The sequence below is a fragment of the Dermacentor albipictus genome, unplaced genomic scaffold (genome assembly GCF_038994185.2).
Source record: "Dermacentor albipictus isolate Rhodes 1998 colony unplaced genomic scaffold, USDA_Dalb.pri_finalv2 scaffold_13, whole genome shotgun sequence".
NCBI classification, from domain to species: domain Eukaryota; kingdom Metazoa; phylum Arthropoda; class Arachnida; order Ixodida; family Ixodidae; genus Dermacentor; species Dermacentor albipictus.
In genome coordinates this window covers 10238252-10253178 of record NW_027225567.1, presented here as the reverse complement: position 1 = coordinate 10253178, position 14927 = coordinate 10238252, and the positions used below count along the sequence as shown (strand labels likewise).

Below are 14927 nucleotides of genomic sequence, written 5' to 3'. Positions count from 1 at the left end.
GCACTGCGGCCATGGGCATCACTTCCAATGCAATGTGAACTACAGTATAATTACACCGAGCTTTGGTGGCGCAGAGGAAATACATATATGAAAATAAGTACACGGAGCCATATGGGTGGGCGTCCTTTCGAATAGCGGTAGGTTTATGGATATATAGTTAGAAAAAGGACTAAGGAATGTGAACGATAATGCAGGTTCCTTCTGTTTTTAACCATGAAAGATTTTTTTATTAAGAAAAAGAGCCATAAGCGCAGCGAACGTGGCCTTTTTCTGGGGAAGTTTTTAAGCAAGGCGGGCATACTTCTCCGCTATAGTAGCGTGAGCTTCAGAATATTCATTTAAATAATGCTATACATTTCTCTTAGTGCCTTGGGAGCCGTTGTCCGAAACATTGGATGCAGTCACATTTTATTGCAAACTGATTTTAAAAAAAGGATATTGGAAATAGCAACCACTTCGAGATATTCGTCATCAAATTTCAACGGTGAATCCCAGCAATATCGTAACTAAGCGTAATGGGAGCCCCGAAAGGGTGGCCCCGCTTATGATCTGATTTGAGGAACGCCGTAGTTGTCCACTCCGCCTTAACTCTGACCACCTGGGGATCTTTAACGTGCACCCAATGCTCGGCAAGAGTGCTTTTTACATGTCGCGCCCATCGATTTGCGGTCGCCATGGCAGGGACGTTGTTCTTGAAGTTGCGCTCCATATGGCAGCACGGTGCCGTAGCCGCAAAGCCACTCCGGTTGCTCGCATAGCGTGCGGAAATGTTGCAAGAGAAAAAACTGAGAATGTCCTCTTGGCTTGTTGCAGTATTCATGCAGAGCTAAACAAGGACGCAGTTACCTTGCCCGAGGTCTTGTTTTTATAGGACGTGAGGACCGGGGTCAAGCTATTGTGGAGGTCACATTGAACGGTAAAACGTGCCTTGCTTATAGGCTACCGGCGCTCCTTAAGTATCTTAAATATAATGGCAATTCAGTTTGGCAGTTTTGAATATTGTTTGTCAGGCCTAAAGCTGTAATCGAGTGGAGTAAACATTCCAGGAATAAACGGCCGACTTCCGCGGTTCCAAGTGCATTTTATAGCATGTGCTATAGTAGTATGGCGCTTGGCGCTGCAGGCACGTTACATTGTGCCTCTGAAGCTTAGTAACATCTAGAATAGCTTAAGAACTAATAATCAATAAGGACCTCTAGGACCGCGCAGCTGTTTGCCATTATGAAAGCTAAGGAACGGTCGTTTGCTTATAAAAGAGGAACATATAGACATACAAGTTAGCATCTTAGTTTAGTAAGCGACGGTAAAACGTCCAAGGGTCATTCCATGCCAACTGTCCCTGCCGTGGCGCTCGAGAAAAATCATTTCTCTAAAAAAATATAGGAAAAAATTACGAGTATATAAGCATTACTTGCACGGTATTTTCCCAAAATATATTGAACAGAAAAAAAGTTTTTGGCCACATGAGCGCCATTTGAATTTCTCGAAATGATGGAAAACCAGGTGGAAAAAACAAATTCGCCATAAATCTACCGCTTTCCGAATTATTTCAAAATTTAGGGCTTTGTATTGTCTGAACATTGTTATTTCATTATGAAACAGTTTCACAAGATAACTTCAGGTTTCTTACTCTTTAGCGCCGAGGTGAAAATGCGCAAATTCTAGCGCTTTTGCGCAATCTTTCCCAAAAAACGGTCGGGGGATGAAACCTCGAATCACTGCTATAGAACTTGCCGTAAAACGTGTTATCTTCTGAAATATTATTTCCGCCTATGTGCTACTCACAGGCTCCAAAATAAAAGCCTGAATTTGTCGGGAACTATATTTTGGATTATGTTTAGACGTTAGCAACACATAATGTGGTGCATGAAAATATAAGCAGTAAAGCGGATATGATTGAGAAGAATAAGAACTTTCGCCACAGAAATTTTATTGAAAGTAATTTGTGCTTTCACCGAGAAAAAAATTGGCTGAAGGCTTAGCTTGGTTAAGCCTGGAAGATTGCGCAAGCAATACGCTTGGCTGCGCCTTGGTTCGGCTGATGGTGTGGACATGGTTGCCCTTTGTTAAACTTACGGCTATACATCATCCGACATTGCGCAAAGCAGCGCGCCGACCACTGCGAGGAGCCAAGCTGTAGCCCCATTTATCCTCCTAGCGTGACGTCACACCAGCGAGCGCCCTCTCTCGGTAGCGCTGCAGCAGCGGCGCGCAAGGCTTCGCCTCCACCATCGATGCCGCCAGCTGGGGCCCCGTCTCTCGGTCTGGCGTGACGTCACACGGTCACGTTACGCGCAGCTGTGTTAGGAGGCGCCACGACCACCGATGGGCCGAAAGTGCGAGCAGTATTGCTTTTGCAACAGAAAATTTGAATTTGAGTCCCACCGTTGCATTACTTTCGTTCGTGCTTCCACTTCACCTGATAGCATGTTGACGGACAGTACAAACTAGGGTGGTGCACGTGGTGGCCTGTGTGGTGAGGAATAAAAGCCGAGATCTAAAGCAGTTCGTAAGAATCTGAATGTTGAAGGTATGCTTACTTAAGGTTGATCGACAATGCGTACTTCCATGCTACTGGAAGTATACATAAGCGGCCGCCTACGCGTTAAGTGGTAGAGTGGGTCACAAATCAGTCTCATTTTCTCAGACTACTTTTGTAAAAGTATTCTGTGAAAACGGTGTCCTGAGGGGTGACATCACAAAGGCCCTGTGGTTGCTGTCCCAATAAAAACTTTGCTGACTACTGTCTATCTGGCCCGAAGTTGCACGAACAATACTATGGACATCGCAGAACTAGTAAAGTACGCTCAATAAAGCTCCTTATCAAAAATATTCACCGGATAGTCAGCCTGTTTTCACTGGTTTTACGGTGAGTGGACATGTGTCGTTCAAGTGGTGCTTCCAGTTCCCGCTCATGAAAAATGACGGGTGGAGAATAGTAAAAAACCGCTAGAGTATTGGTGACGTAAGGACAGGGAACATAATGAACTCAGAAAGATTTTCATTCATAAGTGCTGTTTTTCACTGGCTGACCATATTCGCTAATAATTTGAGCCGTACGTTGTGCACTGACAAGTTACTTTGTACTTTTTATTACCCCCCTTACTCAATGCCCTGTCAAGGGGCCTGTAAAGTATGTTCAATAAATAAATAAATAAATTATTAATATATCTGACATCTCGATTAGCTGGCATGCACACTTCTATATATATATATATATATATATATATATATATATATATATATATATATATATATATATATATATATATATATATATATATATATATATATTGTGAGACGAGGTTTAGGCAGCCAGTCTCTTCTTTATTCTCTCGAGTGAGAGCCCCACCACCAGGCCCCAAAACGGTGGTGATGAGTATGTACAGGTGAGAATATGAAGCGTATGCATAATGCTCACACTAATTTCCCCGCACGCTCAAGCGGCCAGCCAGGCCCCGACTTTGCCAGGAGGGGAACGCTGAACGAATCGTTTTAGGCGCGAAACGTGAACGATCTCCGAACCACGACAACGATGGTCGGAAGAAACGTCTACGGGAGTCAGTGGCATAGCTAGGTCGTCTGGCACACGGGGCCCTTAGCTCTTCTGCCACCCCCCTCCCCCGGGTGTAGTCGAGGAAGGCGAGGATATCGCAAATTTCGGGTGTCTTCAGACGTTTATGACTCCCCCCACCTCCCCCACCCCCCTGCTGGCCCCGTGCACCCGGGGCCCACGGCCCCCCGGCCCCCCCTGTTGCTACGCCACTGACGGGAGTAACGCGATAGTTCACGGGGGATGTTTGTTCGTTAATAATATAGGGTCCAAGAAAGCGGGATTCAAACTTCTCGCACAAACCGGGTGTACGAATGGGCGTCCAAAGGAGCACTTCCTCTCCAGGACCAAAGGAGACGTCGCGACGAGAGATGTCGTAACGTTGCTTGCGATCTAGCTGACTGACTTCTGTGTTGAAGCGAGCACGTTGACGGCATTCCTCAAGTCTCGAGACGAACTGTTCGGGTATACTGGCCGAGGTGTTAGTTGGGGCATTGAAGAAAGCGGCGTCGATGGTGAATGTCGGTAAACGGCCGTAAACTAGGTGGAAAGGTGAGTATCCCGTAGTTCGTTGGATAGCGGTGTTGTGAGCAAAAGTCACGAAAGGTAAAAGTTTGTCCCAATTGTCCCGGTTTGGCCCGATATACATTGATATCATATCTATTAGTGTGCGATGAAATCGCTCGGTTAAGCCATTTGTTTGTGGGTGATATGCGGATGTTGTCTTATGAACTGTGCCACAAGCTCCGAGTACTTCTGCGAGTATTGTTGACATGAAAGTCTTGCCGCGGTCGCTCAACAGTACACGAGGTGCACCATGGCGCAGCACAATGGCATCTAGAAAGAAGGTGGCAACGTCGGAGGCCGAACTAGAGCGTAGAGGAGCGGTCTCTGCGTAACGTGTGAGCTGGTCAACAGCTGTCACGACCCATCGATGACCCGCTGGCGGTATGGGCAGAGGGCCGACTAGGTCTATCCCAACGATGGCAAACGGGGTCTCGGGACATGGGATGGGGTGTAAAAGCCCAGCAGGAGGCGAAGTCGGTCGTTTCTGCCGTTGACACTGAACGCAAGAAGCGACGTACTTGGCTACAAAGGTAGACATGCCTGACCAAAAGAAACGGCTCCTAACGCGGTGGTATGTTTTGTGGAATCCCAAATGGCCAGCAGATGGGTCGTCGTGCAAGGCTTCAAGGACTTGTGTGCGCATCGAATGTGGAAGAATAGGTACCCAGCGGTGTCCGTCGGAGTTGTATATGTAGCGGTACAGCACATCGTTGTCAAGCTTAAATAGTCGCAGTTGTCGACGTAATCTGGCGTTTGGTGCAGATGTAGTTCCGCACAGGCGTTGGATGATGCTGTCGCAGTAGGGGTCAGAACGTTGACACGAGGCGAGGTGAGTGACGCGATTGGAAGATAACGTGTCAGTAACCGATAGAGGTAATAACGGTAATAACGGGAGTGACGACTTAGTCTCATCATCAAGTGGCGAGCAATGGAGAGATGTACTCGAAGCTAATAGTGGCAGCGGGCAGCGAGAGAGAGCGTCGGCATCTTGATGTTTTTTCCCAGACTTGTAGACAACGTCAAAATCGTACTCTTGTAAGCGTACCACCCAGCGACCAAGTCGTCCGGACAAATTTTTGATTGACGACAACCAGCATAAGGCGTGGTGGTCGGTTATGACCGTGAAATGGCGTCCGTAAAGATATGGTCGAAATTTTTGGATCGCCCAAACTACTGCGAGACATTCCCGTTCGGTGATCGAGTAATTCTTTTCGGGAGGTGTTAGTGCGCGACTGGCATAGGCAACAACTCTCTCTCGTGAGGTGGTATCACGCTGTAAATGTACAGCACCGGTCCCATGGCCACTAGCGTCGGTGTGCAAGCAAGTTGGTGCGTTCTCATCAAAGTGACAGAGGACAGGCTCGGTGGTTAATGCCTGCTTGAGGGCTTGAAAAGAAAGTTCGCAGTCATCTGTCCAAGGAAAAGCAGCGCCCGACGTGAGCAACTTGTGTAGCGGCGACACCACGGCCGCAAAATGACTGATGAAGCGGCGTGTATATATATATATATATATATATATATTGCAGGAACGTTTTGCGAATACTCACCCAAACGTTAGGGTACTAACTTTCTATCAGGTACGATAGCATGCTAACAAGAACAGTACGGCTCACGAACTTCTAATAAGTACGTACGAAAGGGAAGAGTAACGTTCTTGGCGACATACCCCGTGCACCACCCCGACTCAAGGGCGATGGTTGTAATAGTCATATATCCTGCATTACTCGGCTGGCACGGCTGGCACCGGAATCGAGAGTTTTGTCTGTACCACAGTGTTCTGGACAATGTCGAATTCCGCCATATTGTCAAATACGGTCATAGCGGCATTTAGAGTTCATCAGAGAGGCCGTAGTAGACCTGTGGACCAAACAGAGCTGGCAAGATGGCGAATTCGACAGTATGAAAGAGTTCGGTAATATCCAACATAGTATCAGAATTCACGCGCGGCGCACGTCCCGCTCGATGACCGGGCAAATAAAGGTAAGCTAGAAATGTTGCTTTCAGCAGCTTGCGCGCACCTTTTTTATGCCTCTTTTCAGAGCGGCGGTGCTCAGCGATGACGTGTGCGGTCGAGGACGGCTGCACAGTTGCGCCAGCTCTTCGGAGAAGAGCTCGGACTCCAGCGATGACTTGCGGCTCGGGGAGTGCGGCAGCTGCGTAGGACTCGTGATCACATTTTGAGCAGCCCTCTCTGAGGACGTCGACGGGAGGATCGTTGCGGACATCAGCGGCACCGCGGAAGGCGGCGCCTTGTCGACAGGAGTCGAAATCTGGCGGACGGGGTCTGAAAGTTCTGAGGTTCGTTCGGCCGCCCGATTAGGCAGAAAAATCTGAGGTTTCGGATCACAAATTTCAGCGGCTAGGCGGCACTTCAGCATCACACCCCATCTTTCGTCAGCGATAATCACTTGCACAGATAATCTTGAATATAACATACACTAATACCCAAGAACGGAGACGGGAGGATGTCCGAAGTGCTAACTGAGTTGGCAAAGTGCCGCAAGCGTAATGCCGAGAATGTGGAGTCGCTCCCCGCCTGCGCAAAGTTTTCCCTTCAACCACTTTCATTTCCCTTTCCATTATTAACGCAAAAGCCTTAGAGGACTCATGGGATGAAAAATCCTATGTCCGCAATTACGCTGTTCGGATTTATGGTACCAAAATTCATGGCACCAAAATTGACAAGCCTCGACCTTTCGTGGGAGTCGAACCCACTACCTGTGGTGTTAATTAAGGCGAATTTAATTAAGACCCAGGACCTTTGGTAAGAGTCGCACCCATGATATTTGGTGTTAGAGTGAATTAGGCCGCCAATTTCTTTATACGAAGGGGGAAGCCGAGGCAAAGAAGAAGCGTCGACGCGACCTGTGGTGTTAATTAAAGTGATGTTAAACGACACCTAATTAAGATAGAGTTAATTAAAGCACTCGAACCCACGAGCTTTGGTGGGAGTCGAACCCACTTGGAGATATCAGCGAACCGGCTTATCTCCAAGTTGGATTCCAATTGACATCGTGACAGACGGGAGTCGAAGCTGCGACCTCTGGTTTCGACTCCCACCCTCGACTTTTGATGAGAGTCGAAACCACGGCAGGTTGGGTAATAATTCAAAGTTAATCAGGACCCAGTTAATTAAGATAGAGTTAATTAAGGCACTGACATTTCGTGAGAGTCGAACCCTCGACCTTTGGTGGGAGTAGAACCAGCTTGAAGATATGGGCGAACCGGCCATATCTACATGTTGGATTTCAGCTGACGTCGTGAAGGTCGAGAATCGAAACCCCAACCTTTGATGTTAATTAAGGCGAAGTTAGCTCAGGTACAGCTAATTAGGATATAGTTAAGGCATTGACATTTGGTAGGAGTCGAACCCACTTGGAGATATGGGCGCACCGGTGATATGTCCAAATTGTATTCCAACTTACATGGTGAAGATCAAGAGTCGAACCCATGACCTTTGGTGTTAATTAAGGCAAAGTTGAGTAAATCACTTGGCCTCACTATCCAACATGGAGATATGGCCGGTTTGCCCTTGTGACCAAGTTGGTCCGACTCCCACCAGGGGTCTTGCGTTCGGCTCTCGACCTTCATAATCTAAATTTAAACTGCTTAATTAAGATGGAGTTAATTAAGGCACTCGGACCCATGACCTGTAGGATTAATTAGGTCAAAATTAATTCATCATCATCATCAGCAGCCTGGTTACGCCCACTGCAGGGCAAAGGCCTCTCCCATATTTCTCCAACAACCCCGGTCATGTACTAATTGTGGCCATGCCGTCCCTGCAAACTTCTTAATCTCATCCGCCCACCTAACTTTCTGCCGGCCCCTGCTACGCTTCCCTTCCTTTGGAATCCAGTCCGTAACCCTTAATGACCATCGGTTATCTTCCCTCCTCATTACATGTCCTGCCCATGCCCATTTCTTTTTCTTGATTTCAACTAAGATGTCATTAACTCGCGTTTGTTCCCTCACCCAATCTGCTCTTTTCTTATCCCTTAACGTTATACCTATCATTTTTCTTTCCATTTCTTTCAAAATTAATTAAAGTACAGTTAATTAACGTAGAGCTAACAACCTTTGGTGGGAGAAATAGGAAGTAACAATGAAGTGGGCAGGCTTTCGCCTTCACCCTCTTTAGCGTATGCTAAAGTGTATGAAGGCGAAAGCCTTCATCCACTTCATCTCTACATTTCTTCTACATTTCAATGGAATACAACAAATAATTGCCCCATCCTTTTTCTGGCTTCACTGCCAGTTTCATCGTATGGTTATGACCATAAGAGCTCTTAACACGGCCAACATATCGTGTTTAACGACAATTAATTTACACCGATGGAACTCTTTATTTTAACACGCTGGTTACTCTATGCGAGTCGTGTACAGTCAAGAAGCTTGCTTGCGAGCTAATTTGTGTGCTGTTTAAGCACGTCGTTTACTCCGAGCAACAGGATTTGACACTGGAATATTAATCTCACGGCGCTGAGGTCATCTTCTTTGGTAACGTGAGTAATGGTAACGAGTCAAAGGGGAAAAAATACTTCATAGTCCACATTCATAAAAACTTGAAAAGGAATGTAATACAAAAATCCAGGATTTAGTTCTAAAAGCACACCAAGTAAATCTACATTTTTATTACAAAACTTGCGAAGTAACATATAGCAGTCCGCTTTTGCATATAGCGGAGGTTACGAATGCCGTAAAGCATCGTTAAAGTGCAAGGACGTGGCAACACGATCATTGAATTTCTGGAGCAGCTCTCTGTGACATCACAGATTGCGGCAACCTTCCGACGAGGCCAGTTAAACACACTGTTGTTATAATCGACCTAAGTTTTCCAAGAAACCATCAGCTACCACATCTGGCGACGGGGGGATGTCCCACCAGCAACACGCAGCTGTCACGGTTGATGTTCCCGCCTCGTCATTCACTTGTCTTCAAGACAGCAACGTCGTCCTCTTGACCATCGCGAAGTGGCCACTTATCGGGGAAAGCGTCGACGACAGATGGTTGCCTCCTGTTGTGACGCGTTGGAGACAGGTGTACCACGTACACGAGTAGCTAGCTGGAGACATGCGTACCACGAGCAGCTCGTTGAAGACATAAGCACAACGAGCAGCTCAATGAGGACATAAGCTCCCCGAGCAGCACGCTGATGACCACTGAGGGGCGACAGAGGTGGTTAACGATTCTGCGTTTGTGATTGACCAGTGGATTCCCTGAGCGAAGGAAATAAGGGATAGTTGAGGCCGTCTTGGCCCCCGTGTTAGATCAGAACCGCTCGAGACTCGGATAAGAGTCACAGCCATGTACCAGTGAAGTGAATACAACCTTTTCTACTTTTTTTCATAACGATGCCCGGCTTCGTCGTCGTTTCCTGATTCTTGCGGTGAAGACCCACCTCAACCGGTCGAGCTCGTATCACTGTACTTAAGTGAGTGCTGCAGTGCTTTCTGAAAACAAAAAGAACTCAATGTGACCCCATTTGGAAGCATAGTCAGTACAAAGAAGGCCAGATCTCAGCCCATGGTTGCGGTGTTCGATCAGAATTCAAACTGTTCAGATTTCTCCTACATTGACGCTTTGGTTCAACCTAAAAACCCGTTGTTGCGTTCTCCAGGGTAGCATACCCCACCGCTGCCGACCAGTTGATGCGACGCCATTTCGAGAAGCTCGACAGGCGTTACTATTGGGTAGCGTGGCGTTGTCGGCAAGCCGCAGGCAGCCGGTAGACCATGGCAACCAGGCAAGGACGAGAGGATTTCTGGTGCGAAACTTGCACTGTTTATTCAATGATTGGTGAAGTATAAGATGAAGCAAATGAAGTGAAAAAGTACATTGCGGGGCACTTTAAATAGGCCCACTAAAATAGAAGGGGGGATCTTGCCTACGTCAACGTGACGTGACATGAACTGAGTCCCACGGTGCTTTGCGGCTGCTCTTTTATTCCTGGGCGATGTTGCACGTCCCCGTCGGTGCTTTGCGGCTGCTTCCACATTCTCAGGTGAGCCTGGACGGGCCCGCATCCGCAGGTGGCAATCCGCAGGTCAGGGATCGTAGGCGCTTAACCTTTCTTCTAGGCGACGTTGGTTCGCGGAAAAGGTGTCTGGTTGTGGATGGGCGGCTGACCTAGAGTTGGACATTCCGTGGAAAGGGTTCTTGTAAAGTTGCACACACATAAAGGGGCCAGTAAGCACTGCGGGCCGCCAGCCAGACCGGTAACTCCACGAGACAAACATAGCAAATTAGGAATCCACCCTCCGTTTCGATGAGTCATGGTGTTTGAGCATCCTTTTTGCCCGGGGTGTTACACGCCGACCGTAACACCGTCCACATTGGATGCAATGAGAACCTTTACCATGTGGGGCTCGATACCAGGTATACAAAACACTTCATGCATAAAAGCAATGCACTTGTGGCTACGCGAGTGAGGATATCCAACTCGTTCTGCTATAATGTACGTGGCACGACACACGGGGACAACGTTTAACACGGGGTTTAGTTGCATTGGACGGGGTGCCCTTCATCCTCAGGAAGATCCCAGATATACGGGCAACATATTAATTGCTAAGACGAACGTGAATGGCGGTCTAAAGATTTCTAGAAGTGAGCGATATTATCGGGAACTATGGAGTACAGTAGCTATCTGTGATAAGCTCACTTCATGTATTTATTTTGGCCTGATTTTGACCCTTTCAATGCCTGAATTCATGTCCCTTCGTGCGAATCTCTTCCGTATTTTCTTGATGTGCCGTGGCTTTAGTGTAGTTATTTGACTGTACTTTGTGTTGACTTTAGTGTACTTACGTGACTGTATGTTGTGCTGCTGTGTTTCTGAGTTCACTTTCAGTTTTACTGGGGCCTTAGGTTTCTTATGTGACCGGACTTTATGTTACTGCTGTGTTAAATCCACTCCTTCATTCGCAAGTTTCTGCGCTCAGATGACACCTAACTTCCGCGAATATACGAATATTCCAGAAAAGAAATTGTTCCGGTATACTCTTAATTTGGCTTCTTCGATGTCCTTCCAAGCAGGAACTGACCTCTAGAAGCAGACGCAGAGCGTAAGAACGAATAACGCGAAGCACAGCGATTAGAAATAATTTGTGCTCCGAAGACAGATGGTCACTTGTATACAAGTACGTATTTTCTATCTGTCTGCACAGTCTTCCCTAATTCAGAAAGTGCAGCACTTTGACCTATGCTTTGGAAGTACGGCATGCATGAGCCAGTTCTGTATAAGTTCACTTCTCGTCTGTAATTGCTACTATAAGAGTGCAGATCATGCAGTTTGTTTTCGTAGTTGGTGATATGACGCTACCCTTGTTGATTAATGGTTCACAGATGGCAACGTTACGCGTATTTTGATTGGAACAGTCAGCCAAGTTCGAAGCATGGACTGTCGTCGGGACATACGTTGGTACAGTTTTACATGGTGTGAATTGATTTCGTACCAGAGAATGTGGGGGTCGGCTGCTTTTCCTGGCAAAATGCAGCAGTAGCAAAAGGTAGAATTACTTCGTTTGTCCGCTTAGTTGTGCGGCGATGAGGATTACAGTGGCCGCGAAAATAAGATTTTATTGTTATATTTTTGTTATTTGTGAGAAGTACTTAACCGCCGGCAGACGACAGAGCTCGTCGATGGCTTCAATTTTCGCTTCCATTTGCAATGGACACGAGGCGTGCAGGCCCAGCGCTAAACCTGCAGTACGTGAACTCGTGCGGTACCCCGCACGGTATTCTCCAGTGCTGAATGGTTCACAGGCTACGGCTTGTGTTGGTTTCCGCACCAGTGTTGCCGGGTTCGCCCGTATCGCGATGCGCTTTTAATGAGCACGCACTGAACAACGCACTGGTATATAATTTAAACTTTATTTTAAACTCTGCTGAAAGGCGCCGCTGAGGCAGAGTAATTGCCAACAATTCCAGCATGGCTAGATCCGTCTGCAGCCAACATTTTCCTGTCTCCTAGTGCCAGTTTTCACAAAAAGCTTTTCCGCTAGAATTACTCCTAACAGAAAATTTTAACCTATCCTGATGTTGGGCATACCATGTCATTAGCGAAGGAAAGTGGCCAATGGCTGATATAATTTATGACAGAAAAACTTTGTGAATTCAGCTTCAGAAGTGGAGATTCCAAAAACGCAGTCAACTCGAAGAAACCAGAGCTAAGCTCTGGCGTACATACACGTGACTTGCGCCTGTTACAAAGCGACGTCAGCGTTAACGGGTGTCCTACCACTTGTGACCCTTTTCCCATCACAACTCCGCCAGAACTGTGTGTACACCTACCGTTGACATCTTGCGGAGAAAGCGTGCGTTCCGTGGCATTTTCCCGCCAAGAAGTGATGACTATTTCTTCTTTACCGTCCTTCAGCGGCTGTCGCAGCGCTGTCGCCTGGGCCTCAGCTTGAGGTGCCGCTATTGGGCCCAGCGACATCATCAAAGTTGGAGGGGTCATTGGGCTACCGACGTCGCTGGACGTGATCGTACCGCCAGCATCGGCGAGGCTACTCTTCTGGCGCATCGTTTGTAGAAGCTGCTTGCGCTGGGATTCGCGCTCCTGCTGCACCATGTAGGACTGAACAAGAAGCCACCGGTACTTATAAAACGGCAGTATTGAGAAAAGAAGCTGGCGTAACGGAGGTTGTTTGTAAATAGTCAGCTTTCGTTGCGACGATATACCCGCCTTTTACATGCGCACACGTTGCACGTAAATATTACTCAGTTCACGTATTGCGAACGCGCGACACTTGATGTATACATTGAAGGGATTCAGGTTTTATAAGCTGATATTATCAACCATGCAGCATATATAGACCTGCGAACATTGTTTAACTGCGCGAACAAACGGACCACAAAGACAGCATGGGACAAGAACGGGCGCAGACTTGCAACTAATGTTTATTCCACAACGACCACATATAAGTACATGCCCGACATACACCACTGCGCGTGCGCGAAAAAAGAAAAGGTAAAATAAAAGAAAAACCTTGTATAAGCAAAGCGCGACCTACCTACGCTCGTCAATAAACCTCATCTCACTGTTGTGTAAATAAACTGACGTGCCACTGACACATTCTTGTCCCTTCTTTCTAATATGGTACGCCTCGAGTAGCTCTCTGGCTCGGCTATCTCGGCAGCGGCACAACATCTTTACTTCCTTCATGATCGGCTTGCGCGTGCACGCCAAGCAATGGACAGGCAGGTGCCCATTCGTCTTATTTCTAGTCGACAGTTCATGCTCACGCAAGCACACATTCGCGCACCTTCCTGTTTGGCCTACGTAAACTTTGCCGCATGATAGAGGTATCTGATAAACTACTCCAACACTGCAATCTACCTGGGAAATGGAGTGCTTTGTTCCGCACCCTTGGAAGCTATTCTTCCTGTGTGCGAGCATAGCCCAGCGAGCTTGCCTTGTTCCATGCTGTCTCTGTGGTCCGTTTGTTCGCGCAGTTAAACAATGTTCGTTAATATATACGAAGTCGCCCAACAACAAGTTCTTATAAACTAAGTATAGATCTTCCGAAGTAAACTACAGCCACATAAAATAGTTCGCCAGCCTTAGCGTTATACGCTTACGCATCGCTCGCATACCCGATACCGACCCAGATTAGTTCTTCGTAGGCAAATTAGCCCCTGTATACTGAAGCTGTCTGGTGGTAATATGCATGGAGTCACTCATGGAGATGTGACCAGGGGCTGAAGAGACAACACAGGAGTTGCAGCCTGACATATGTGTATTACAGTTCACAAATTACTGGAAATCCGAGAACCTAACTGGAACTGTACAGAGTTCGCGACGAGAGGTGTTGCATTCACCCAAAGCGCACAGAAATCTCGCTGAATTAACACGTTTTGCGTAGGTTCTAGCGTTTAGGTGTGCACAGAAAAACAATTCTTCATTAACACATTTCGGGCCGTTTCTTTTCGCATTCGTCGAGAAGGCTTAAGCAAGGTATTGTCAAAAGATGTGGCCAGCTGCGCTCTTTTAGAATCTACGTCTCCGTCCCCGAGCGACAATACGAACACTTGAGGCTGAGAATCGTTCCATATTTCTGTGATGCAAGGACCAAATTTTACTACGTGAGAATATTGGCGTTGTCAGCAGTGGTTGGGTGCTGCAATCAGACTGTTTTCATTTGCCTCAAAGCCACAATGAACACATGACGAATATTATATTACCGATGTCTGACAGGGATCCACGTTTTGATGGTTCGTCCTTTCATCCTAGTTGTTCTATCACAGTAACGTCGCTTTCTCAAAGCGCTCGCGTTATATAAGGAGAAAAAAACGTGCGCTGTATGAATGCTTTCGTGAAAGGCTCGAGAACATAGGCTATTGGGGAAAAGACATTTGGCATTTGAAAAATATGGTCTTTACTTTTTATGCTTCCCTAGCTAAGTCTCGACAAGAGTTAATAATTGTTGCTGTAAAAAAATTACTGCCCATAGGTCCACGAAAAAAACAAGCAACAAAAGTTTAGCGAGCTGAATATCCTAAATAGGCCTTTGGCATGAAAAGTTTAGCTTTGATTGAGCTAAGTGGAAAATAAATTGTACGTGGAATTCTCTGTTCGCTGACATAGGCATACAGTGTGCGCAGTTATAATGTAACAATTGTTTCTTGCGAACTTCCTGGGAAAATTAAATATTATTATCTCATGAAAAGCAGGAAAACACGCACTCATGTTCTCGAATCTAACACATATCAGCCAACATAGACAATATTGGTGCATTATGAATACATACAATATGCCACCATTGTTTGGTCTTGCGCGACATTTGTACGTGTTTCCTGCTTA

The 14927-nt window shown here is 46.7% G+C and overlaps 1 protein-coding gene across 6 annotated transcripts in view; it reads right to left on the bottom strand.

Moving 5' to 3' along the window:
• LOC135915709 (Na(+)/citrate cotransporter-like) overlaps positions 1-14927 on the bottom strand; it is a 212088-nt gene that overhangs the window by 107057 nt on the left and 90104 nt on the right. For 5 of the 6 annotated variants that reach the window (XM_070528569.1, XM_070528571.1, XM_070528570.1 and 2 more), the window contains 2 exons: positions 12413-12701; positions 6139-6413 (listed from right to left, as the gene is read on the bottom strand). The exons of the other annotated variant lie outside the window; for it this stretch is intronic. In XM_070528569.1, the coding sequence (XP_070384670.1) occupies positions 6139-6413; positions 12413-12701 (564 nt within the window). The remainder of the gene's footprint in view (positions 1-6138; positions 6414-12412; positions 12702-14927) is intronic. 6 annotated transcript variants of the gene reach the window in all.